Source organism: Quercus lobata, chromosome 9 (genome assembly GCF_001633185.2).
Source record: "Quercus lobata isolate SW786 chromosome 9, ValleyOak3.0 Primary Assembly, whole genome shotgun sequence".
In the NCBI taxonomy this organism is placed as follows: Eukaryota; Viridiplantae; Streptophyta; class Magnoliopsida; order Fagales; family Fagaceae; genus Quercus; species Quercus lobata.
In genome coordinates, this window is record NC_044912.1 from 28,089,951 (window position 1) to 28,117,484 (window position 27,534).

Genomic DNA, 27,534 nt, shown 5'->3' on the forward strand with positions numbered 1-27,534 from the left:
AAGCAAAGTTTTGTTCATGCAAAATGTGACCGGAGACAGAATTTGCCATAGTTTATCTTTCTTTTGAAGAAGCTGCTATGTTTGTACACCGTTGGGTTTTGTGACCAAGGAGTTTCGTGATCTTCATCGTGTGATGAACTGAAGAACTTTGCAGCCAACATCCTTCTCAAGTTGGTGATGAAGTCGCGTAATGGAATTCGCACATCTATTGGTTAGTCACGTACTAGGAGCCGTGCATTAAAAGAAGAGATTGCCATTACAGAACAAGTCCAATTGGATATTGGGGTAAGGGTTCAACTATAGGTTGGTATAAGGTATTGAGATTCCTTTACTTGTAACCGCTTGTTGTGGTAATAGTGGATTCTCGGGAGTGGTGACCTTAAAATCACCCAATGGGGAAGGCTTTCCTCATTCGTAAACAAATCACCATGTCAATTTATTTTTTGCTGCATATCTAGTTATTTGGTAATTTGTTTGTGCTGCCATGCATATTGTACGTTAATCTGATTAATTAATTAGTTAATTCATCGCAAGGGGTCAATACCTTTTTGGCTTATCAAGTGGTATCAGAGTAAGCACACTCAGATTATGTTTTAATATTTGCTGTGTGATCCATTGACCCTTGTTTGTCATGGATAGAGGACAATTTCTTATTATACCTCCTTTATTTGATGGCATTAACTATGCATACTGGAAAGTATGCATGAGATCTTTTTTGCAGTCTTTAGATGTGAAGGTGTGACAAGCTGTAGAGATTGGCTGGACTAAGCCAAAGGAAGCGTTGGTCGATTAGGATGATGCTCAGATCAAGGCGACAAATTTCAATAGTAGGGCATTGAATGCTTTATTCAGTGCGGTCACAAATGAGGAGTTCAAGAGGATATCCTCCACTGAAATTGCGAAGAAAGCATGGACCATCCTCTAGACAACCTATGAAGGAACCAAGGTTGTCTAGAACTCGAAGTTTCAGAGGCTCACTACAAGCTTCGAAGAGATCAAGATGGAGGGGGATGAGTCATTTGATGAGTTCTATGCCAAGCTCAAGGACATAGTAAACTCAGCCTTAATCTTTGGGAAACCATTCCCAAACCCAAGATTGTTAGAATTGTGCTTAGATCTCTACCCGAGAGATTTCATGCCAAGATCTCCATGATTGAGGAATCAAATGACATTGACAAAATTCCTTTGACAAAGCTGGTTGGCAATTTACAGACCTATGTGTTGGGTTTGTCTAGGATCGGGAAATCGAGCAAGAGCAAGAGCATGGCATTGAAGGCCAATAGTAGTGACAAGGATGAGTTTTCAGACGATGAAGATTCTAAAATGAAGTCCTACATCACGAGGCAATTCAAGAAGTTCATGAAGAATGCCAATGGGAAGGGCTTCGACAAGGACCGTAGGCAATCTAGTTCTTCTCAGTTTAAGAGTCAAAACAAAGGGAAGAAGGATGCTAGGGATGGCGGTCAGTACATTGTTCCCTCAGGACCAAAGTGCTTTGGGTGTCAAGGCTTCGATCACATGAAATAAGAGTGTCCTACATATCTCAAGACCATTGGGAAGAGCAAGGCACTTGCTACTACTTTGAGCGACACCGAGCCTAAGGATGACTCAGATAATGAGGATGATGGAATCCTAAATGCCTTCACTGCCATTGTAAATCCTATTGAGGGGATTTTTGAAGATGTGGATGAAGAAGAGGACTTGGTAGAGTCTAAATTTGAAAAGATGGATGAGCAAGATGACATCCACACAGCCTATGCAAAGTTATACAAGGTCTTGAAAAAGCATGAGAAGTTGTATAGGTTGGCCACTAAGAAGCTCAGTGATGTGGAGCTTGAACGAGAAGAAATCTCCACAAAGTTTGATGAAGCCAATCAAACCATTGGAGCATTGAGATTTAAGAATAATTTATTGGCTGAGAGGATTAAGAAGCTTGAAGCAGAGCTATTTCAAGTCAGAGCTCAGCTGGAGAGGACTTTAAGTGCAAAGCTTGATGAGATGCTCAATATTCAGAAATTTGCTTCTGATCGAACTGGTTTAGGGTACGATTTCTTTTCTCCTAATATTGCTTCTTCTAGCACTATTGTTTTTGTTTCTCTTGCTAATAATGTTGAATCTGAGAACACTGATGTCAAAACTATTTTAACTAGTGAGAATATAGACAAGGGTAAATCTATCTTAGGAGCATCCCCTAAGCTGGATAAGAAAGAGACTAAAAACCCTAGGGCTAAGAAGGAAAACACTTAAAAGCCTAAACAAAAAAAGCAGCATTTCTGTCATCATTGTGGAGCAGTTGGATATACTCGACCTAATTGATATAAGTGGTTAGCCACTTAACAGAGTAACAATATGATCTCGTCGAGGAACCAAAATCAATTCCCATCCTCTTTTGCTCCTCTTGGAGATCTTCTCAAAGTCCTCATGTTCCTTTCGAACTTGAACGGTTTCAATTCTTCCCCTTCACCGCCGGTTCAAGGGTTTGCACAAAGAAAAGGTTCCTCCAAGGTGTGAAAGGAAAAAAGCTCCAAGTGATTTAGTCACTTTTTCTCTCTCTTCCCCTTCTTGTTTTTAATTTTGCATTACTTGTGTGATTTGCTTTCTTGTTTCTGAGTCAGTCTAGTTGTATGCACTGCCTTGTTCAACATGTTTTTGTTTGTTCATGTTCAATTTTACTTTATTTTGTTTTTCATATAAAAAAATTGAAAAAATTAGAAAAATACAAAAATAGTGTGTGTTTTGTGTACATTGGTACTTGTGTACCTTGGATGGCCATTGAAACAAAATTTTCTAAACTTTGTATCTTTTGTAACTTATATGAGTATCTCTATGCACAACTAAGCAAGTGAGCTTTGTGGCTTGTGTTTGTGATGAGTAAGATTAAATAATCTCTTGTACTTAACACTCGTATCACTATTTTTGACCGGTAGGACTAAAAAATCTTAAGAGAAAGACATAAATAACCATCTTACCACTGTTGCCCGCCAATCATGAGATGACATCTATATGCTTCGGCATAGCAAAAGTGCAATGTCAAAATGTTTAACATAATTTGGTGTTTCTTTTCTATCTCTTATATGCCCATGCATGATATGCTTAAAAATAAAATATACAAAGAAAAATAAAAAGCAAAAAGAATCAAAATGCTTTATATATGATTGCAAGCGTGTCTTCTAGGAGATGTTGGAGTTATAGGATGTACCTCGAAGGTGATAGTTCCTATCAAGTAGTTAATTTTGTGTTTAATTTTTTTTTATTTAGTTAGAATTAATAAATTAATTTTTTAATTTAGATGCATGATGTGGCATTTTTTAATGCCAAAATAAAAAATTATTATTATTATTTTAATACTTTCGTTTACCACCTAGGATTTTGCCGTTAGGGCATTGATGGAAAGGACTAAAATGGATGACATTTTTCTAAATAGGGATTAAAAGCGGTAAAAATAAAATCTAGGGACCAAAGTGGGAATCGCCTGAAAATGTAGGGACGAAAATGTGATTTCTTTCTAAAAACAATGCATATAAAGAGATGTATGATGCACAAATGCATGACAATGAAGCATCTAATGCATGAAGGGTCTTACAAAGATCGAAAGAATTAGATCAAGGACCAAAAGAGTAAAAGCTCAACCATAGGAACCCTTCCTCATCCAACATAGTGAGTTTTTGGAATGAGTGTCTCATAAAAAGTGAGATGAGGGTAGGAAGAATGAGAACTGGAGATGCATATAGACAAGGAGGTAAGAACATCAAAAACTTTCTTCAACAACTTACTATTTTCCCCAAAATCCGGTATAGTTTACAAAGCACAACTTCTAAGAAACTCAAGTTTCTCTTTTCTTTTGATTCTTTTAAGAGCTTGAAACTTAGAGTAATGAGGTCTTAGATGACCAAAGGCACCACAATGGTGACAAACAGTGTGTTTAGGTCCACTAGACTTTTTGGGAAGGGATCTAGCAACAAGGTTTTGTTCTCTCTTCAACTTTGGACATTGAGGTCTTATATGACCAATCACACCACAATGGTGGCAAGTCGGAATAAACTCAGATCCATTAAAAATCTTAAATTGAGACCTAAACTGAGGTTTTGACTTAAGAGCCTTTCTCTCCACCTTTTGATTTATTTTGTGCGAAGGAATGTATACCGATTTGTCCTTTGAGGTAGAACACACCATAGGCATAAAATCGGGTATCACAACATGATTGCAACAAATATTTTCATCCTTTTTAGCAATAGGTTCAGCAATCAAACACTTGACATGCATCTTAAGAGATTCATTTTCACATTTAAGATCATCAACAAGTTTGTTAGACAAAACAAGTTTAGCATCCAAGTCCATATACAAACATTCAAACTCTTTCAACTTTTCACAAGAATTTTCAGCAAGTTTCTTATACTTTTCAACCAATTTATTGGATTTATTGAGCTTAGCAATCAAATCATCATTTTCACAATGAAACTTGCTCAAATTCATATGAAACTTCTTAACCTCTTTCTTCAAGAGTTTGATGTTAGGAATATCAACAACACCCAAAGATTCATGTAACATGGTATCACAGTCATGAGGATAAACACTCATAGAGGTATTTTCACAGACACGTGACATGCTACAATCATCAACAACCAAAGAAGCATACAAATCACTATCCATGGCAATAAACACAAGGGGTTAAGGATCACACTTAGGTAATGAAAGCTCGAATTTGTGTGAAAACACAAGAGCTTGTTTAGACCCCCAATTAAAAATTATGGCTAGATTGCTTTTACTCTAACTTATCTAAGTGCGGAATAAGAGTAAATGAAGCGTAATAAACCGATAACTACCCTAGTGCATAAACATGAAGAACAAACAATAAAAGTAAAGTACAAGAGTAAGGAAAGAGAGATGCAACCACAAGATAACATCAAGATGTGTTATCGAAGAGAAAACCGAAGAACTCGGCGAAAAACCTCTTCGTCATCCTCCAAGTGGTAAATCGATCCACTAGAGAATAAAGTTGGAGTACACGAATAACAAAAGACCCTTCAAGCCTAGTCTACCCAATGTACTTAAACCCTCCAAGCTCTTGCTACCAACGGACTTCTCAGAGTCATGTCTTCTCTAGTTTTTCGGATCCCGTAATACGCCTGATTGCATCCACCAAGCCTTACCGGCTTCTTTTGGCAAATCCCTAAAACTTCCCAATCTCCAAAACATTCTCTACACTCTAAATAGGTGTGGGTTGTATTTAAGTACAAATCTCCTCTCAATGGTATGATAATGGGAGAGGGAAGGAGAAGAGGCTAGAATGATTTTTCACTAAGAATGAATAGCTCTCTCTCTAAAGGATGGGTGTGTGTGTTGTAGAAAACCTATCTAGGATTTTTTTCTCTCTGAATGGCCTCTCATACTTTTGTGGGTAATGTGGGTATATATATAATATAGGTGAAAGGTAAGAAAGTCATGCTTAAAATCTCTAAGCAGAATGTTTCGCAGGTATCTCGCGGGAAGACCTTACTCGCGAAATACTTGCGAAACTGACAGCCTGACATGACTTTTCAGCTTCCAGTCATGTGCTCCTCATGTGACTTTTAGCTGTTTTGATCAGATCTCCACCACTTAATACTAAACCCATTACAAATAAATCCCACAAAAATACAAGGAAATAAAATTAGAAAAATTACAACACTTTTTGTCATGGAATAAAGCCAACATAAAACATAGTTATAAATCACAACTTTACAGAAGACTTACAAACTATCATGACAAATGATGAGATTTACACATTATGAGAGGAAGGATGTATATATTTGATTCGTGATATAGTTATTTGCTAAAAAAATGGTAACTTGGCCACACCTATCAATTTTACTATAGAAGACTTAAAAACTATCATGACAAATGGTGAGATCTACAAATTATATGAGAGAAAAAATGTACATATTCAATATATGAAATAATTATTGCTAAAACACTGATGAGTCGGCCCCATCATTGAACATAGCGCGGGCGCCAAGGGCTAAGGGTCTATTTGGTTGGGAGGATGAAAAAGTAGGAGGATAGAAAATTGGGATGGGATGGAAAAGTGGGAGGATAAAAAAGATTTTTGTTTCTCTAATTAGTGTTTTTTTGGGAGGGTGGAAAAGTGGAGGGATGAAAAAAAAAAATTGTTTGGTTGTGAAGAAAAATGGGTGGATAGAAAATAGAATTTGTATAAATTTGCTCATTTACCCTTATTAAAAAATAATGCCCATTTTTACTAATAAAAAGGAAAACCACCACAAAAAAAAAAAAGGCAATCACCCAAGTTTGTAATAGTATAAAAAACATGCCCAATTCAAAAGAAAGGGAAGCGGTATGCGTATCATCCCCAAGAAGAAGAAAAAAAGGTAAGAAACAACCAAAACATAAAATGAGTAGTTCAGTAATTTGACTGCAATTACTCTTTTTCTCTTTATTTTCTCCCTAAATTGGGGAGATAGCATTTTGGTGGGCTTGGAGATAAAACACCTAGGCTCCACATTTTTTTTTCCTTTCCTCCTTTCAACCGAATACCCACAAAATTTGTTCTCTCCCATTTTCTCTTATTATTATTATTTTTTTTTTATCCTTCCTAAAATCCACCCAACCAAAAGGGTTAGGCCTCTTCTTTGTACTAATAGGCTACTCTGCGAGTCAATTCAATAGATAAGGCACAATTATAAACTTATGCAGCATAACTAATTGCCAGCTTGGTCTACAGACTCTGCACCAATGGTATCCGCTAGATTCAAAGAGTGCTTTGTTACAAAATCATGTTATTGGATAAGGATCAACTCTATCTATGACTTTAGAGAGATGCTACATTCACAATATTTTTACAACAAATCACAGATGGTTAGTTGTTATTAGTTCAAATTTGAAACTAAAACTAAGATTACTTTTTTGCCCCAACAATAACAACCAGTAACAACATGCCACTTAGGATTTGTTGTAAAAATGTTGTGAAAATGTTATGGACATATCATTTCTCATAAAAATTAACAGCTACTATGTGAATAAAATATTTATATTAACATGTTAAAGTCATGAGAAATGATATATTCACAACATTTTCACAACATTTTTATAAGAAATCCTAAATGGCAAGTTATTACTGATTGTTATTGTTGGGGCAAAAGAGTAATCATAGTGTTAATTTCAAATTTGAACCAATAACAACTAACTACCTGTGATTTATTGTAAAAATATTATAAAAATATTGTGAACGTAGCATCTCTCAATTTTTATTTTTAACTCGGCACATTTCATGTGGTGAATCTCAATCTAGATTCGAGCATTTTTAAAGTGGATATATATCTAAAATCGTGTATCATCATGAAATCTCTAACTACCATAGATTTCGAACATTTTTAAAGTGGATATTTAATAAAGTAGTATCACGTTTAAGCACACGTGGAGTTTAGTACAATTGAGGCCCAACTTGTTCCTTTTAATTGGTCAAACATAGGGCGAGCCCTACACATTTTGTCACCCAACATTCACATGTTACATGCTTATATAAAAATATAGTGAGCATGGTGATGTAGTCCATCTGCAGCAGTGTGTCGTTTAACTAGTGAGTATTAAATTATGCTAAAATATAAACCCTCCAACCGAACCAAACTCACATATCAGTGCAGCCACAAAAATCCCAGCAATGGAGTTTTCTTCTTGGTTGGTTGTTTTAGCAATGGCATTGCTAGCTTCTCTACTCTTATTATTCTCTAAAAAATCCGATTTTCAATATCACAAGCGAAAATCTCCACCAGGTCCTACACCTTGGCCTATCATAGGAAATCTAGACCTTATTGGTCCACTTCCTCACCAATCCCTTCACAAATTGTCTCAAAAATATGGACCTATTATGCAACTCAAGTTTGGATCCTTTCCTGTTGTGGTTGCCTCATCAGCAGAAGTGGCAAAACAATTCCTAAAGACACATGATCATGTCTTTGCCTCTAGACCCCAAACTGCTGCTGGCAAGCATACTACTTATAACTATCTCAATATCACATGGGCACCTTATGGACCATATTGGCGTCAAGGGCGTAAGATATACCTCTCCGAGCTCTTTAGCTCAAAACGACTTGAGTCCTATGAGTATATTCGTGTTGAAGAAAGACGTGTTTTTATGTCACGCCTTTGCAGCATGTCAGGGAAGCCAATTATGCTAAAAGACCATCTTTCGCGTCTTACTCTAAGTATTATAAGCAGAATTGTATTAGGCAAGAAGTATTTTAGTGAGTCCAAAGATGAGACTTCAATAGTTACACTAGAAGAGTTCCAAGAAATATTAGATGAGTTGTTCTTGCTGAATGGGGTGTTAAATATAGGAGATTGGATACCATGGATCGATTTCTTGGACTTGCAAGGGTACGTTAAGCGAATGAAGGCTTTAAGGAAAAAGCTCGATCGATTCCATGACCATGTGTTTGATGAACACAAGGCAAGGAGGGAAGGAGAGAAAGATTTTGTGCCCAAGGACATGGTGGATTTACTGTTGCAGATGGCTGATGATCCTAATCTTGATGTTAAGCTCACCTATGAGAGCGTAAAAGGGTTTACTCAGGTAATACAACCACCTTTCTAGTTTAATATTCTTATTTTTGTCTTTTTTTTAGGGGGGTTTGTTGTGGGGGGGTCTTCTTAATTTTGTCTTGATTGAACTTTTCTTTTTTCTTTTTGGAAAGGCATGTGAAAAAGCTTTCTAAATATGTCTTCTATCTATGTTTTGACCATGCAAGCACACAAATATTATATAATTGGCGCAATTCAGGCAATCCACAACAAGGTTCCAGTGAAACAGATCTTACCTAAGATACTTGGTTTTAATTAAGTCATAAGATGTCTACATCTAATTTTCTACAACCTGTCTCTCTCATGTTTGCGTGTATAGCTTACACTCAAAAGAGATTCAAAACAGTTTGGCCTTAGCTTTCAAGTTTCAAGTTTTAGTTGCCCCTAGCCATTACCATCAATTCACAGTCTTTTAATTTTGTGCATCAAATTCAGGACCTAATAGCTGGAGGCACAGATACCTCTGCAACAACTGTGGAATGGGCAATGTCTGAACTCTTAAAGCAACCACACCTCATCAAAAAGGCCACTGAGGAGCTTGATAGAGTAATTAGGAGAGACAGATGGGTGGAAGAGAGAGACATTCCACAACTTCCTTATATTAATGCAATTATGAAAGAGACAATGAGAAAGCACCCTGTGGCTGTATTACTTGCACCACATTTAGCTCTTGAAGATTGCAATATAGCTGGTTATGAAATCCGCAAAGGTACTAGAATTTTCATAAACACATGGAGTGTAGGGAGAAATCCTTCAATATGGTATGCACCTGAAGAGTTTTGCCCAGAGAGATTCTTAGGTAAGGATATTGATGTGAAGGGACAAAATTTTGAGCTATTGCCATTTGGTTCTGGGAGGAGAATGTGCCCTGGCTACAGCCTTGGTCTAAAGATGATTAGCTCTAGTTTGGCTAATTTGTTACATGGATTTGACTGGAAATTACCAGACAATATGAAAGTTGAAGATTTAGGCATGGATGAAGTTTATGGATTAGCAACACCTCGGAAATTTCCACTGATAGCAGTAGTGGAGCCTCGACTCCCACTTAATCTTTATTAGTAGTGAATTAATGTGTAATATTTTTTCTGTTGCCAGCTCTTTTGATACGGAGGATTTCTAATCAATGTTGTTCGCCCATGGCACTGCACAATGGTGTCATAGTCATCATGTACCAATGCTTTGTGTTAGTAGAAGTAAAACCTTAAACAATAAGTTAGATTTGAAGGGGCTTTGTGTCCGTTTGGAACAACTTATTTAGCTGAACTTGAAAATTTTTTGCTGAAAGTGTAGAAAAAATATTAAAAAATAAGTTGTATAGTACAGTGGGACTCATAAATAGTATCAAAAAGTGCAATGAGATCTATAAATAGTATCAAAAAGTGCAGTGAAATCCATGAATAATAGCAAAAATAAGCTGAAAGTGGAGATAAGCTGAAAAATTCAGCTCATCCCAAACGCACACTTCATTTTAAAATATAGTAAATGAAATAAATTTTTTAACAAACTAAATTTTTTAGTGAATCAACACTACAAGGTTCATAATGTTTTGATTGACAAACCGTGAACAAAAATGTATGTCTTGTGTTTCTTTCAAATTCAATACTTAGTTTCATAACTGTATGTTTTTAGACCCCTTAAACACAAACAGATTAACCTAGTTATTTAGCTAAGTGATTAACTTAGGTAATAATACAGATTTAGGTTAACACAGATAAATCATACAATTAAAACAGTGCGGAAAATAAAGAACACAATGATATGATAATCTAGGAAAACCAAATCGGTAAAAAACCTGGGGAGGATTTAATCTAGCTATCCTCAAGGTAAAACAGATCTACTATGAAAGAATTGAAGTTTTACAATAGCGACTTAGACCACTAACATCCTATTGTTACCTCGAGTAGAAAATTTACTACCATGACCACGTGACAGCTCTGCGTCCACGAATTACTTCTTTCTTGATCTTCTGCAGCCACAAGTTCTCCCACTTGTGATATTCTTTAAGTTCTTTAAGTAGCAACTAAAATGATCACCAAGTTCGTAACATGAATCTTGGTAACCCTAAGTGTATATGAAGGTAAATACCTCTAGATCTCACAAGAGATTCAACACACAGCAAAACAACGACATTAGAAAGCTTTTGGGTACAAAACTCTAGATCTATAAAAGAGGCACACGATGCACTCTAATTTTTCTAAAAAAACTTGTCCTTAGGGTTTCCTTTATATACTAGGAGTATCTTACTTGAAACCCAATATGTTTAAGTAGAGTTTGGGTTGGATTGGAATTTTGTAGAAAAATAAATCTGCACGTGGTTCGATCGATCGACTCTAATTTTCGATTGATCGAGCCTTGCAGATTTAGTCCAATAAATTTTGCAATTACTCGAACACAATTTTACAAATAAACATACTTTGAGCAAGCCTAAACCTAGACTTTATGTTTTGATCATGGTTTGCCAACATAATATAAATTGAAGTTTTAATACATTAGTTCCTAAAGTCTTGGAACCTAACAAACTTCCCATTTAGCAATCCATGACAAAACACATCACAAACATGAAATGCTCAAAGTTACAAATAGTCCAATTACAATTCAACCTAACTACTATCTATCAGTTGCTAGTATAGACAACAGCCACGACTGAATTAACTTGGATATTCCTGAAACACTCAACAAACATATAAACGCATGTGTGGAAAATACAAGCAAACCAAAATAAACAAACTAAAGCAAAAAACAAATATGCAAACTAACTCTCCCCCTAAGTTAGATACAAAAAAAAAAAATTTATTTCTCCCCCTTTCAACAACAATTTCAACTCCCCCTAAACAAAACAAATAAGATTCCCACATATTCCCATATTTCATCTAAATCTTCCCTTTTTTGTCACGTATTGACAAAGACAACTTAAACAAAGAGTAAACAGAAAACATACGTAGCAAAGTTCAAGAGAAAATAGAGAATCAAGGAAACAAATGAAGAGCAACAACTCCCCCTATGAACAACAAAGGTAAAATTTTTTTTTGGGAAAAAGAGTGTACGGGAAAATTTAGGAGGTGGGGATAAATAAAAAGACACAAACCAAACTCAAAAAATTAAGTTGAGGATACACATGAAGAAAAATATTTTCTCTTTCAATAAATGCAAACATGACACTATGTGACCCATAAATAGTTGCATGAGTAGAAAAAGTATTTGCACATTGATTATCCATCGTATCTCTTAAGAAAAATATTTTTTGCAGTTCACACATAAAAATATCATATACTAAAAAGTACATAACTCAAAAATTAATCAATCAATTTTTAAATAAAGTCGAGTACCCGATTTAGTAAAGTGTACGCATGTTATGTGTGGAAACAATGAGAGATATGATTGCAAAACTACAAGATGGATACAGAAAACAATGCAACGCATGTGAATCCTAAATATAAATGATGCATGAAAAAAAATTTGGTCAAACACTTAAAAACTGAAAATTTTTCAGTTTTGATCAGTCGAGAATCGATCGAATACCAATCGAGTCAGGCAGATTCAAACCAAAAATTTTTATCGCGATTTCGATCTGTCAAGAAACAGCTTCGATCGATCAAAAATCTGGAAAAGTGAATTTTTTGAAAAGCAGAACAAGTTAAAGCAGAAACAACTCAAAACACAATATTTCATGAATGAAATGCATTAGTATTAGTTTAAAAGTTTTCCAAAAACACATGAATTCTACCCAGATCTTCCTAAAACACATTTTTGAATCAATTTGTCCTCAAAAACTCAAACATTAAACACATTTTGCATTAAAATCAAGGAACATATAATCTTGGATAGCCAAAAAAAAAAAAAAATCACACACAATATCATGTACCAAGTTTAGCAAAGAATGTTCAAATAACGTTTAGACCCCCAATTTACAAATTACCAACACAAGCTTATAAACAAACAATATACGTGTGGAATATGAATATAATCTAAAACATAATTGGTAAAACAATCTAAACCGAATTAATCACAACCACAACAATAATTAAAAGGTAAAGATTAAGGGAAGAGAGATGCAAACATAAAGATAACGCAGCGATGTGTTATCAAAGAGGAAACTGAAGTTCTCAGCGAAAAACCTCTCCGCCGCCCTTCAAGCAGTCAATAATCCACTAGAGAATAAAGTTGGGATACATGAATAGCGGAAGACCTTCCAAGCCTAATCTACCTAGTGCACTTAAGCCCTCCAAGCTTCTTGCTCCAATAAGGTTATGCCGAACCTTGTCTTCTCTAACTTATTGGATCCTGCAATAGCTCATTGCATTAACCAAAATGAATTGGTCCCTTCTAAACTGCTTCCCAAGCACCAAATAATCTTCTTGCAGATATGGGTATGGTGAGATAATGATTTGGTTAATGTACCTCTCAAGGATTTAACAACGGAGAGGGTGAGAGTAGAGGAATTTGGAGAATCAAAGGATGAAGATTGTGGATGAGTCAATTTTGTTTTTCTTTAGGGTTTCTCTCTCAAAATTCTTTCTGGAAACTCTCAAAATTTCTTGGGTATAAGGGTATTTATAGTAGGGTGTGTATGAAATGCGAAGAGTTAGGTTTGTAACAAACAGGGTGTTTTGGCGACTTAACCTCGTGATTGGAATGAGTTACGAGTTTGAGTCGTGAGCTAACTGCCTGGCTAGATTGAGAGTTTTGTCCTGTAGTGCAACATTGGCGTCACCCTTCAGCTCCCCTGCATGCTTCACACGTGTGCCACCTTTAGCGACTTGCTAGTCACGAGCCAATCGCGAGATCTAGTCGTGAGGCCCTTCTTGAGTGCACACTCTTGAGTTTTTCTTCACACTCTCACACACATTACTCTTACATGATTCTCATCTAAATACAGAGTTTCTAAATACTGAATTACAAGCAAATTTGGCACGGAATAAAGCCAACTAATGATTGAATAAGTTCAACCTTACAAAAACAACCTAAAAAAAACAAACAACCAAAAACAGAAACAAAACATGTCCATAAACAATTGAAAAATTAAATCACAGAAAAGTAAACAAAACTCACCTTAGGATGTCTTTTCTCACCCATATAGCACGAGTCTTTGGCTTTGTAGGTGAAAATCCATGAGAAGTAGAGTGTATTTGAGGGATTACACCAATCTTCTGAGAAAGACTGAAATCCTGCAAATTCCTTTCACAAGCCAACAAGTTTAAATTTTTCAAAAGAGTATGAAACAATTTGTATGGACTTATGGTAGGAGAAATATCATCACATATCTTAGATTGAAATACAAAATTTTTAAATTTCAATTTATGACAATTAGGACAAATGTGACCAGAGACATAAAAAAAGTGACAAACAGGAACAAATTTAGGAACATCAGTATTCCTAACAGCAAATCTAGTCTCAGATTTTGGTTTTTGCCTCAACAAAGAACAATTTGGTCTAATATGACCAACAACACCACAAATGTGACAAGTAGGCACAAAAACAAATTTATTATGCTCTCTAACAGTAGGTTTAGACATAGGTTTAGAAACTTCAGCATCTACATCAGAACTTTTACCTTTGTCTAACCTAGCAAAATAAGCATTTTCTTTATTATTCCTCTTGAAAGGAGGGATATAAACTTTCTAAGTTTTAAGCTTAAGAGAAACAACACTTCTGTTATCAACAGCAGGCTTGGTACTAGTCAAAATTTCAATTTTAGCTTTAGATTCAACTAACTTTTGTTCCAAGCTTTTCATCTTCCCATATTGAGAGAAAATTTGATTTCTCAAAAATTCATTTTTTTAATTAGATTCATCTAATCTAACAAGCAATTCCTCTTTTTCAAGATTAGCCAATTTTAACTCTTCCTTGAATTTCTTAGCAATTTTCAATGATTTCAATAATTCCTTACGAAGAGTTTCAGAGGCATCAATAAGATCAACAGAAACAACAGTGTCCTTTTTATTCAAATCATCACAATAAAAAATAGTAAGACGCTTAAAATTATTCATGATAATAGGGATCAAGGATCAACTCTTAGATCAAAAGATCTAACATAAGAGCTAACCCACTCTGATACCACTTGTACGTTTTTAGACCCCTTAAACACAAACAGATTAACCTAGTTATTTATCCAAGTGATTAACTTAGGTAAATTATACAGATATAGGTTAACATAGATAAATCATATCATTGAAATAGTGCGGAAAATAAAGAACACAACGATATGATAACCCAGGAAAACCAAATCGATAAAAAATCTGGGGAGGATTTAGCCTAGCTATCCACAAGGTAAAACAGGTCCACTATGAACGATTTGAAGTTTTACAATAGCGACTTAGACCACTAACATCCTATTGCTACATCGAGTAGAAAACTTACTACCACGACCACGTGACAACTCCGAGTCCACAGATTACTTCTTTCTTGATCTTTTGCAGCCACAAGTTCTCCCACTTGTGATATTCTTTAAGTTCTTTAAGTAGCAACTGAAACGATCACCAAGTTCTTGACATGAATCTTGATAACCCTAAGTGTGTTTAAAGGTAAACACCTCTAAATCTCACAAGAGATTCAACACAGAGCAAAACAACAACATTAGAAAGCTTTTGAGTACAAAACCCTAAATCTATAAAAGAGGCACACGATGCACTCTAATCTCTCTAAAAAAACTTATAAAAACGTCCTTAGGGTTTCCTTTATATACTAGGAGTGTTTTACATGAAACCCAATACGTTTAAGTAGAGTTTGGACTGAATTGGAATTCTGCAGAAAAATAAATTTGCATGTGGTTTCGATCTTTCGAGTTTAATTTTTGATTGATCGAGCCTTGCAGATTTAGTCCAATAAATTCTACAATCACTCAATTCCAATTTTACGAATAAACATACTTTGAGCAAGCCTAAACCTATACTCTATGTTTTGATCATGGTTTGCTAACATAATACAAATTGAAGTTCTAATATATTAGTTCCTAAAGTCTTAGAACCTAACAATAACAACTCGAGAAAATAAATTTATGCATTCTTGACAGCTAATTGATCGATCAAGATCCTCTGAGCAATTTGTCAATGGTTTGAGAATTGTGAGACAAACATTTCTCAAAGCTTGGCCTCCTTAGAAAAAATTCTCGATTGTCACTGGATTTCTCAAAGCACACACTCAAGAGAATAGTCAAAGACTTGAAGAATTCCCTCATTTCTTTGAAAAAAATATAATAATAACACTAATAATGAAGTTATCAGGGATGCACAATCCTCGCAAGAAAATAAAATTTCGTGGTAATTGACAAATAATATGAAAGAGTTTGATTGCACAAACTCAAGTAATTTTGACCCCAATTTTAAATAGCTAATGTTGATATAAGCTAATTGAGCAATTTAAAGCCCAATTGTTTAAGTGATTAGCCACTTAACATTAGCATACACAAAATAGAACAAATATTCAAAACACCCATAACACACCGAAGTGTTTACGAAGAGGAAAATCAGAGTGTTGGGTTGAAAAATCTCTCTTTGGTGTATCACTACCAAATGACCCACTAGAGAAAATAGTTGCAATACATTTTACAGACAAAGCCCTTGAACGTGATTATTTTCCTAAACATTCTTAAAATAATGTGATTATTTTCTAACAAAGTATAGTTGATACAATATACTAGATTTTCTAAATTATGCTATCTATATTTGTTATTTGAAAGTGTTTTAAATTTTGTAAGTTTATTTTATTGTGTAAATAATGAAATGATTCATCCTCTGTATGTCTTGAATGACCTAAAGAGAAAGCAGATATACGTAAGACCATCATATATATATGAAAAAAAAAAAAGACTGTAATAACATCATATATATTAGAAAAAAAAAATACAAAGACTTTAATAACATAAGGTAATGTAATTTCGTCAAGAAGCCACCAACATTATGCTAAAAATGTGATATAATTGTCAATGAAGCAGATCCTCTTTCTACGCAAATCTCTCCTCACAATGCATCACCAAAGTTGATCAAATCAAGAACCTACCAACATTATGCTGAGAATGTGACATATTTGTCAATGAAGCAATTTCTCTTTCTACACAAACTTATGCTCACAATGCATCACTGAAGTGGATGAATAGACTGAAATGGATCGAGCGGACCAAAGTGAACAACATGGATCGAATGGACCAAATTGGACAAAAATAGAATGAATGGCCCCAACTATACTGAACGGGATTGAATGAACTAAATTGGACCAAAATGATTAAAAAAATAAACCGAATTGGACTGAATTGGAATGACCGTTGTAAATTGAAATGCTACTCTAATGTGCTTCAATAGGAGAATAGTAACAATAAATGCTATGTTTTAGCATTTAGATATTATACTAGTTGCAAACCCACGCAATGCATGGGAATATAAATATTATGTAATGAGTTGTAATATATATAAATAAATAAAAAATAAAAAATAAAACCATTACTTCACGTATTGTCTATTTAAAAAAAAAAAAGATTTTTACAAGTATTTTTTTGTCTTTTTATTTCGACAAATATATCATTTTCTTCTTCTTATTATTTTATGTTTGATTAATATTTTTTTATGGTGAACCATATTCTTCTAACTTCTATTGTAATGTATTATATTTCCTTAATATACAACTAAACATTATAAGTTTCAAATTTATTATTCAAATTTCTCATCTCTTGAGGAATAAGGAAATTATCATAATAATCAAAACTCATTACAAAATTACAATGTTATCTTAAAAAAAATTAAAATGAAACTAAAGGAATAAATAATGGTTTTTATAATAATTTATTACTCAAACAATTGGTAGACATGTTCAAATTCATGTCTCCCAAAAAACTAAGTATTAACCCAAACTAAAATTTAACCAAAGCTATAAAAGGGGAAAAAAAGACTTTTTGATGAGATTTTTAAAAAAAAAAACACAATACCAAAACACATATTAAAAAAAAACCATCAACCTCAATTAGAGTTGTATGGACATGATTTGTAACAACCCGTAACAGTGTTGGGTTTGCACGTAAAAAGGCCCAAATAATATCACTTATAGAGCGTGGGTTTGAAAGGCTAGGCCCCAGTCACTAGACGGTGGGTTTTTCGTGGTGTTCGTACATGATTAAGTCGTTTTCGCCCTTGGAGTCTTTCTCCTGGAGGCGGGTTGGGAGGCTCTGGTTTTTGGCCATTTTTCCCAGCCTTCTTTCTGGATCGCTTACTTTTCCTTTTATACTAGCATGTATTCCTTATCCTTCGTCCACGTGTAGGTTCGTCCTTCCAGGACAGATATTTGTCTCATCAGCCCATACCCAGAGTGGTTGGGGGTGGTTGTAAAAGCTGAGGAGTATGGCTCTATCAGGTGCAGAGTATTGAATGGCAGTAAGGGCAGCTTTCCATGGTCGTTACACTTTCCAGCGTATCCTTCTTTATTGACCTAGATATTTTAGATTTTTTCCAAGCTGCTCTTATACCGTTTTTGCCCTTCCTTCCAACGAGACCTCGGACATGCCGATGACTGAATCGTCCTCGGCTGTGTCCCAAGACTATTTTGTACTTGTTCTACCGAGCTTGGGCTATAACCTTCCTCGGCTCGGGCCTTGGGCCCCAACGAATGAATGGGCCAGGACCACAAATTATTGGGCCCCACAATAGCCCCTCAAAACCCTGCTATCCAACCTTCTGGGCGGAGAGGAGGGTTTTGGCAATGCCAAGCCTTTATTACAGCTCATTTAACTCTGTCCTTCATTAATGTTGGTCTCTTCATCTACCCAGGAAACATACCGGGCTACGAGATATTCCTCTGAGCTCATTCAATATGCGTTTCCTGCCGTTTGATTTATCCGAAACGCGTCTTTAATGATTTCCCTTTACGAGACCATTTAAATTCGACGGTTATTGACGGTGTAGGGAAGCGGAATGGGTATATTCTCGCTTACCGATTTTCTTGGAAATATGGGTAAATTAAATTCCTCCTGTTTTGCCCCTCATATAAGAAGGAAAGCAAGAGGTTACCCCTCTTACACAGAACCCTTTCAATCCTTTTGAAGTCTGAAAATCCTTAGTCTCCCTCAGAGTTTCCCTTATCCGCTTGTTTACACCTTGAATTGTGATAAGTCCAAGATAGGGGTAGGAATGAAGAGATCATACCCTTCCCAGAAATGCTACGTTCTTGCGAAACTCAAAATGGCTCAGTCAGGGCAAGGATGGGAGAGACTCAAGATACCTCTCATCCTCCTTTCAGTCAAAATCCGAAGCAGGGGCTCGTTGCGTCAAACTTTTGGTGCGGCTAAGCTGGGATCGCCCATTATCAGTACCAGCCGCTCTCTTATGAGCATAGCTAACATGGCACCAGCGTGTTAGGAGTTAGGACTGATGCAGGGACAAAGTATTCCTGCTTCTTCCTCTCTTCCTTCACTGGTGCCTCCTTTTGACTCTCTTTCTTCTTCTTTCCACCACCAGATCCATCCTGGTGCTTTTCCTTCTTCCTCTTCTTCTCCTCTCCCACCAAGGAAGGTCCTCCTCTCAATATGGGTGCCACCGGGGCAGAGTTTGGAAAGACTTGGGAGCCGAGTTTAACAAGATTTCTGTTTGTTGTTTTTTTTATTATTTTTTTTTTATTGTTCTTGTAACTCATTTTCTATACAGGCTTTGTTTAAGCCCTTCATTGTACGCTGTAACACCTCTTTACATTAATAAAGGTCGTCATTTCTTGATTTCATACATTCTATCTCTTCTTTCGAAATAGTTATACCGTGAATAGACATACTATCCTGTAATTTCTCTTATTTTTTATTTTTATACTATGAACGATGCTTGGGGCCGAAATCCCATTTAATAAAGAGATTTTGCTCTGTGCTTATTAGAACTATCTGGCATAATAAGGCCGACTTAAATAAATGGCACTTGGGGCAGAAACCTTTACTGAGACAATAATGTTTATAATGAACTTAATAACATTGTTTGGCATAATAATGCCAACCTGAGAAAGCGATACTTAGGGCCAAAATCCCCTACCAAGATAAAAGATACTATTATGAACTTATGAGAGCCGTTCGGCACAATAATGCCAATTTGAACAAATGACACTTAGGGTCGAAACCCTTGCTAAGGAAAACATATTATTATGAACTTAATAGAGTTGTTTGGCACAATAATGCCGACCTAAGAAAACAATACTTACCCCAAAATAGCCGAGATGACAGTTGAATGCTTGGTGAGGTATAGGAGGTAATCATCCGAGGACATATAACCCAAAAATGAACAGCCCTACAGGTTGCCGAGTAATAAGGCGTTTCACCATCTTCCTAATAACCTTCGTAGCTTTAACCCCTTCTGGTACTAAACCCGAGGATTGAGCAACTTAGAATTCTTTTTAAGCAGCTGATCTTTCCATAGGCTTGAGTCCGAGGACCATGCAATACCTTGGTTCTGTCCAAAACTTGATAGATATTTAAGTAGTTGGTTTCCCCATAGGTTTGAGTCCGAGGACCATGCAATACCTTGGTTCTGTCCAAAACTCAGTTTTTCTTCCAAGTAGTTGGTTTCTCCATAGGTTTGAGTCCGAGAACCATGCAATACCTTGGTTCTGTCCAAAACTCAGTTTTTCTTCCAAGTAGTTGGTTTCCCCATAGGTTTGAGTCCAAGGACCATGCAATACCTTAGTTCTGTCCAAAACTCAGTTTTTCTTCCAAGTAGTTGGTTTCCCCATAGGTTTGAGTCCGAGGACCATGCAATATCTTGGTTCTGTCCAAAACTCAGTTTTTGGCATGGGGCCTTGGCTTTAGGGGGATTAGCTCCTCGGCCAAGCCCCTAGAACCATCCATGCGATTGACGCTACCAAGCATAGCCCCTAGTCAAGAACCATAGCCCCTAGTGGAACTTTACGCTAGAACACTATAACCGGCTGTTAGAAATGACAAGGGAACTGTCTTGACCTACGGCCTGTGCCAACACACAAGCCTTTCCCACAGACCGTGCCAATTGTATGGACACGATTTGTAACGACCCGTAACAGTGTTGGGTTCGCACGTAAAAAGGCCCAAACAATATCACTTATAGAGTGTGAGTTTGAAAGGCTAGGCCCCAGTCACCAGATAGTGGGTTTTTCGTGGTGTTCGTACATGATTAAATCGTTTTCGCCCTAGGAGTCTTTCTCTTGGAGGCGGGCTGGGAGGCTCTGGATTTTGGCCATTTTTCCCAGCTTTCTTTCTGGATCGCTTACTTTTCCTTTTATACTAGCATGTATTCCTTATCCTTCGTCCACGTGTAGGTTCATCCTTCCAGGACAGATATTTGTCCCATCAGCCCATACCTAGAGTGGTTGGGGGTGGTTGTAAAAGCTGAGGAGTATGGCTCTGTCAGGTGCAAAGTATTAAATGGCAGTAAGGGCAGCTTTCCATGGTCGTTACACTTTCCAGCGTATCCTTCTTTATTGACCTAGATATTTTAGATTTTTTCCAAGCTGCTCTTATACCGTTTTTGCCCTTCCTTCCAGCGAGATCTTAGACATGCCGAGGACTGAATCGTCCTCGGCTGTGTCCCAAGACTATTTTGTCCTTGTTCTACCGAGCCTGGGCTATAACCTTCCTCGGCTTGGGCCTTGGGCCTCAACGAATGAATGGGCCAGGGCCACAAATTATTGGGCCCCACAAGAGTTATAAGAAAGAATAAAAATTCACCAAAAGAGAGAGAGAGAGAGAGAGAGTGAGAGAGAGAGAGAGAGAGAGAGAGAGAGAGAAAGAGAGAGAGTACTCACAGTTTTGTGTGGGAAAAATATGGATTAAATGAGAAAACGATATCAAATTTATACAAAATAAAATGGGTAGAAGAAGAGGCAAATTATAAAAAAGAGGAAGGAAGTATAACAGTAAAGTAGTGGGAAGATAAAGAGGTAAAAAGGAAAGGGAAAGGTTGGAAGAAGTGTAACAGTAGGTGTAAAGGTAGAAGAAGAGACAAATTATAAAAAAGAGTAAGGAAGTATAACGGTAAAGTAGTGGGGAGATAAAAATGCAAAAAGGAAAGAGAAAGGTTGGAAGAAGTATAACAATAGGTGTGTATAGGGAGAAGAAGAGGTTTTTTTTTTTTTTTTTTTTTTTTTTTTTTTTTTTAAGAAAATAGGGGGAAGTAAAGTTTAAATAGAGAAAGGAAAATATAAAAATAAATGAATGACGTGGTTGCTGATGCGGCTTAATAGGAGTGTAGCAACAATAAATGTTATGCTTCAGCTTTTAGTAATATATAGACACTACAACAAAATGTATTTTCAGTGACGAAAAAATTCGTCACTAAAAGTCCAGTTTTTCGTCACTAAGGACCTTTAGTGACGAAATTGGACTTTTAGTGACGAAAATCATTTCGTCACTGTAGCCCCGTCACTAAAAGTCCTGGCGACGAAAAATTTCGTCACTAAAAGTCCGATTTGATTTTTTTAAAAAAAAACTTTTAGAGACGAAACGTTTTCATCACTAAATGTTTTCCTTACTAAAAGAACTATTTAGTGACGAAAATATTTCGTCACTAAAAACACTTTAATTTATTAAATCATATTTAGTGACGAATAATTTCGTCACTAAAACTATGTTTGGGTACATATAGTGACGAAAAAGTTCGTCACTAAAACTATTTTTAAGAAAATTTAGGCACATATAATGACAAAAATTTTCATCACTAAAATCATTTCTTACAAAATTTTGCTACATTTAGCGACGAAATATTTCGTCACTAAAACAATTTTTTGTTGTTATATTTGTGACGAAAAAATTCGTCACTAAAACTTATTTTCTAATTTTTTTTTTTCATGGCTTTGATATTAACCTGTAACCTGTCATTACATTATTAAAACCTTACATTTGAATAACACATTTATTTCAACAACACATTTATAAAAAAAGATCCATACATTCTACAAGTAAAAAATAAAACAAGTATGCAATTCAAACTTCTTCTATACAATAATTGTTTGCAACACATACAATAAGTGTTTTAACTTGAAGTTGAACCACCCCTATTGGTAAGAGCTTCATCATAACCCTTACTCCTCAAAAAGTTAAGAAAATTCTTTTGGACCTCTTCTTACTTAGCTCGTGCCTCTTGGTCCCTAGCTCGCTCCTCTTGATCCCTAACTCTTGCCTCTTTGAGCTCAATTATCTCATTTTCTAGCCGTTAGATATAATCCACCGAGGAATTAGATGAGGCGGTGGTTACTAGAGAAGAGGAAGGTCTCAGGCCAAGTCCTTTTACAATACCGGACTTTTTCTTAAAACCAAGTTTAAGATCTCCTCTTGTATAAGGGGAATTGCATTAGGATCTTGACAATGATCTTCTTGCACTTTGAGAATATTTTCCTATCATTTGAAAGAGAGAAAGAAATAAACAATCACAATATTAATACTACATATGTTATAGCTTTATCCATGTTTGACTACAATTGCAAGGCGAATGCTACTTTAATAAAATAAAGACAATTCATGCATAATGTATTTTAACATCTAAGTCTATAAGTTACTTAGATAAAGTTCTATCCCATTCATGAATGCACAAGTCTATATTAATACTTAAACAAATATACATTGCACACACAAATATACACTCCCAATATGAATTTAAATCACCTTATAAATCCACCACAAAACCAATCACAAACATCAAGTATAGAGTTTTTACAAGTATTGAAATCAATTAAAGTACTATTCATCACATCTAATCAACAAGGTCCATTCACATTTGCAAGAAACTAAAAACACTACCAATATGAATTTAAGCCACCTTATAACACCATGCAAGCCACTCGCTTGCTTCAATGCAACAACCCACCACAAAACCAATTTTCAACATCACAACTATAATGCTTACAAGTATTTAAACCAAATAAAATATTATTCATCACATCTAATCAACAATACTCATTCACATTTGCAAGAATTGAAAAACACTCCGAATATGTATTTAAATCACCTTATAACACCATGTAAGCCACCCACTTGCTTCAACACAACATACCACCACAAATCCAATTTCTAATATTACAAGTATAGAGTTTTATAAGTTTTTAACTAAAATTTTATTACTTTGCTCAAGTTAAGCTTACAACTTTCAGAAAAAAAATCCAAAGTTATTGCAAACAATGTGTATTTACCTTGCAAAAGGAAAGTTAAATTTATAAGTACTTCAGTCTTGCAAATGATCCTTTCATAAATTACAAAGGCATAGGTTCCAAATTAAAAAAATAAAATAAAATAAAAAAAGCAAAAATTTCACGAATGATCTCTGGCTCAAAGAGTTTGATGCATACCTCTATATATAACTCAAAAGTTTCTCTCCAACAATAGAATAGAAATTTTGCATGGTAATTGTACTGGTTTAGCAAATAATAATAATAATAATAATAATAATAATATTCTGTTGGCAATCATCAATATGCGTGAACCCATCCCTTCTCAAGGTAGAATGACTACAATTTGTATGTATTATTTATTTTAGATTGGGAGCTTTAAATATGCCAGCTACCAGAAAGCATGGAATTCATTTCATTGTATCAAACACCTTGACCTTGACCTTCTTTTTTTTTTTCTTTTTCTTTTTTTTTTTAGCTTGGTTAGAAATATTACTGACTAGGTACGGTCCGGACTAATGAGTGCAATAAGTGTCCATCAATTTGTATCATTGAGTAATTTGGGCTCTACTTAAAAAAAAGAAAAAGAAAAAAGCAATTTGGGCTTTACTGATCCAATAAGCAAACAGTGAGGATAAATTAAAAATTCATAATACAAATTGTCAATTTTGGGCAATAGGCTTGGTTTTATAAATTAAAAATTCAAGCAGTGAGCTTGAAATAGTTGGGAGAATTGGACTTCTGGCCCAGTGGCCTGTGGAATAGTTGGCTTGCTGGCCTAGAATCCATGACTCCTCGTAAATTCAAGCAGTGAACGCTACATAATTTCTTTTCATTTTTATTTTTCTAATAAAGCATTTCTTATTTATCCCCCAACGCCCCCCCTCCCCACCAAAAAAAATCTCTAATTAAACAAAAAGATAAAGATAGAAACACCACACCCTTGTCATATAGGATGGAGGACTTTACAAATCAATCCCCACTCAGTTTCACTCATCAAAAAACAAATTTAAAATACAACACAAACAAAGGTAAATTAAACAAAAATAATGGCAACCCTTAAAAGATCATATCTGAAAGTACCCCTCGAGAGACATATCATTGCTAAAATAATCTAATCGATCATATATTGCATGCTTAAAAGGAAATTTTGATTCAAGGGTTAAAAAATGGAAAAAATAAAAGTACTAACATATTCTAAAGAATGAAAAAGCTCATACCAGCTGCAATAGTTGCATCATGAACCACTCCAATTTTATTACACATTAAATTCCACTAAAAAGTGTTAAGTACAAGTGTACCTCAACAACATGCTGCAGATCACTATTGGGCTCAGTTTTTGGGATACCCTACAAGTTAAACGGCAAGAAAAGCTGCATGAAAACCACATTTGACTCAATATAAAGAGCGTGGGTGTGGACAGTGCCCACAGCACTCTAGCTAGAAAAGACAAAATCCAGCTTCAGCAATTGCCGAACTACAATCAAATCAGCAAGGACAAAGTCCATCTAAAATATTGAGTGAATCCATATTTGTGGACAAAAAATCCTCTAGTGAGAAGAAAAAGACACACATATGAGTGTAAAAAATGATACTCAACATTTAAAAAGAAATGAGTTAAAAAACTCACATCAGCTGCCCAGTCAGGAAGCTCAATATGAGCAGGTACAGCACGTCTACTAGATATAGCATATGGCCTTAGTTCCCTGCACAATAGTCAACATAATACATAGTGGGATAGCACCCCATATATCTGCACTTCTGCAGAATTATGACCACCAAAAACCCCTTCCAACATGCCAGCAAGTCCACCACTCGCTTAGGCACCACCACGTGATGCCGAACAAACAAAACACCAAGGACCATAAACTTTATACATAAGCACAAAGGAGAAGAAAGTGATCCATAGATTTCCCCACTGTTTTTGCATCTAGAACACCATTCTGCAATACAAATACTTCTCTTCCTCAAATTGTCCATATTAAGAATCTTTTCAATAACCGCCACCCATGTAAAGGGCTACTTTATTAATGTCCTTCACCTTCAAGATGCTTTGACAATAACAAGAAATTATGGTGTGAAGCATACTTTAACAAAAATCAAGGAGGTGCAAGAAGCTAGGAAAAAAATTATTATCATAAAAGATTAAAGGGTAAAAAGCTCACTAAATTCCAATAAAGAACACTGCCCTTAAAAAGTATTAGCTGCTAGCTGATTTCGCCTATTCAAAATTTTGATAATCTATTGCTGGCAGACTTTTCCATCTTCTCTCTATGTCACATAATGGTGGAAGTTTCTAAATTTCTTTCCTTAGTAACCATTTTCCATCTACTGCATACAGATAAACAACCAGCAGTTGATACAAGAAAGTGATTTAAACGCAACAAACCATTTTCCCACAATGATTCAAAGTTCCTATTAAAAGCTTCCAATATTAGATACAAATCAAAGCAAGCCCAAACAAAAACCATTCCAAAAATTATAGTATAATTACATGATTTAGTCAGTGAAATATAATCAAACAGCTCATGGGCATAATAGAAAAAGCCAAAACTAAGCACTTACGAGCTAAGAAGTAGGAAACGGCGAAGATACACTGAGCCCACCAAAATTGTTGGAAGTTAAATCTATCTCCAAATCAGTTATGCAAAGACGAACTTCCTAAATTGAAGATCAAAACTTTGTGCCAAATTGTGCAATCCCACATACGAAAGGGAAGAAAATGGAAGACAATTTTTCAAAATTTGAAAAAAAAAAAAAAAAAAAGACATTTTAATCAAAACAGAAAGTTCTGCATGTAAAGTGGAAGCAAATTAATATTCATAGTTTTACTTGTCTAAAACAAATCCCACATTGTGAGCTTCTTGAATAGATAAGAAAGCCATGTACAATTAAAGTTGATTACAAGTTCCTCCCCTTAAGTCTTAAACAATAGCGCAGTTACAATGTTCCCATCAACTATTAGAATCCCCATTAAATTTAAAGAATCATTCAATTTTAACTGAATTCATCAAAACTTTCAAAACTAACACTATGCATATCTTCTCAAATTACTAATTCTATATCTAAAACCCAAAAAAGGTAAAATTTAACATAAGAAACTCACACATTCTAAAATTCAATAAATAAATCATAAAAATTCACCATCTTTTCCTGAAATTCATTCACAATAGCTCAAAATTTGCACCAAAAAAACTTTGAATACCTCCAAAGGCGAAGCTCGAATGTGATGGGCAAACTTCTAGTTCCGATTCGAGAGAGGCTGAAGCGTCGACGTATTGAGGCGAGAGTGAACGCCACCATGCGCATTAGGACGCCAAAAAATCAAAGCCGGGAAGGCGAACGGTCACCGGGAATGCGAAGGGTCGCCGGTTCAAAGGAATGCGAAGGGTCGCCGAGAAGTCAAATGGTCACCGATTCGAAGGAAGGTGAAGGGTCGCCGGTTCAAAGGAATGCCAAGGGTCGCCGGGAAGTCGAATGGTCGCCGGTTCGAAGGAAGGCGAATGGTCGCCGTTGAGCATAATCGGCGACGGTTGGCTCTTAACGGAGCTTCATCGGCGACGGTTTGAGCTTCATCGGCGACGGTTTGAGCTTAATCGCGACGGTGGGAGCTCAACGGTGCCGTTGAGCTTAATCGCGACGGTGAGGTTGTTTGGCTCTTTGTTTTTTTTTTTTTTTTTGACTGAAATATGGCTTTGAAGAGAGTTTCAACTATTTAGATATAGTGCTCTGTTGAAAAAAAAAAAAAAACTCTAAAAGCTTTTGGTGCATGTGCTGGGTATTGAAATTAGGCTTGAAGTCTTTAGTGACGAATTCCAGTTTCGTCACTAAAGACCGGGCTTTGTTAAGATATTTAGAGACGAAATTCAT

The 27,534-nt window shown here is 35.7% G+C and overlaps 1 protein-coding gene and 1 long non-coding RNA gene across 7 annotated transcripts; one reads left to right on the plus strand and one right to left on the minus strand.

The window, feature by feature from the left end:
- Positions 1-7,657: 7,657 nt before the first annotated feature.
- On the plus strand, positions 7,658-9,636 carry LOC115958913 (trimethyltridecatetraene synthase-like). The gene is made up of 2 exons (XM_031077178.1): positions 7,658-8,569; positions 9,013-9,636. The coding sequence occupies exons 1-2, from the start codon at positions 7,658-7,660 to the stop codon at positions 9,634-9,636; spliced, it is 1,536 nt and encodes a 511-aa protein (XP_030933038.1).
- Positions 9,637-22,474: 12,838 nt separating this feature from the next.
- On the minus strand, positions 22,475-27,382 carry LOC115960660. Of its 6 annotated transcripts, none has more exons than XR_004085222.1 (5): positions 26,870-27,382; positions 25,830-25,995; positions 25,295-25,715; positions 24,966-25,013; positions 22,475-22,897 (listed from the first exon to the last, which is right to left on the minus strand). It is a non-coding gene; the product is annotated as an uncharacterized LOC115960660 (long non-coding RNA). The 6 variants fall into 6 exon arrangements; XR_004085221.1 differs by adding an exon at positions 26,230-26,343 and having other exon boundaries at positions 25,295-25,995; XR_004085223.1 differs by having other exon boundaries at positions 25,295-25,992.
- Positions 27,383-27,534: the final 152 nt, after the last annotated feature.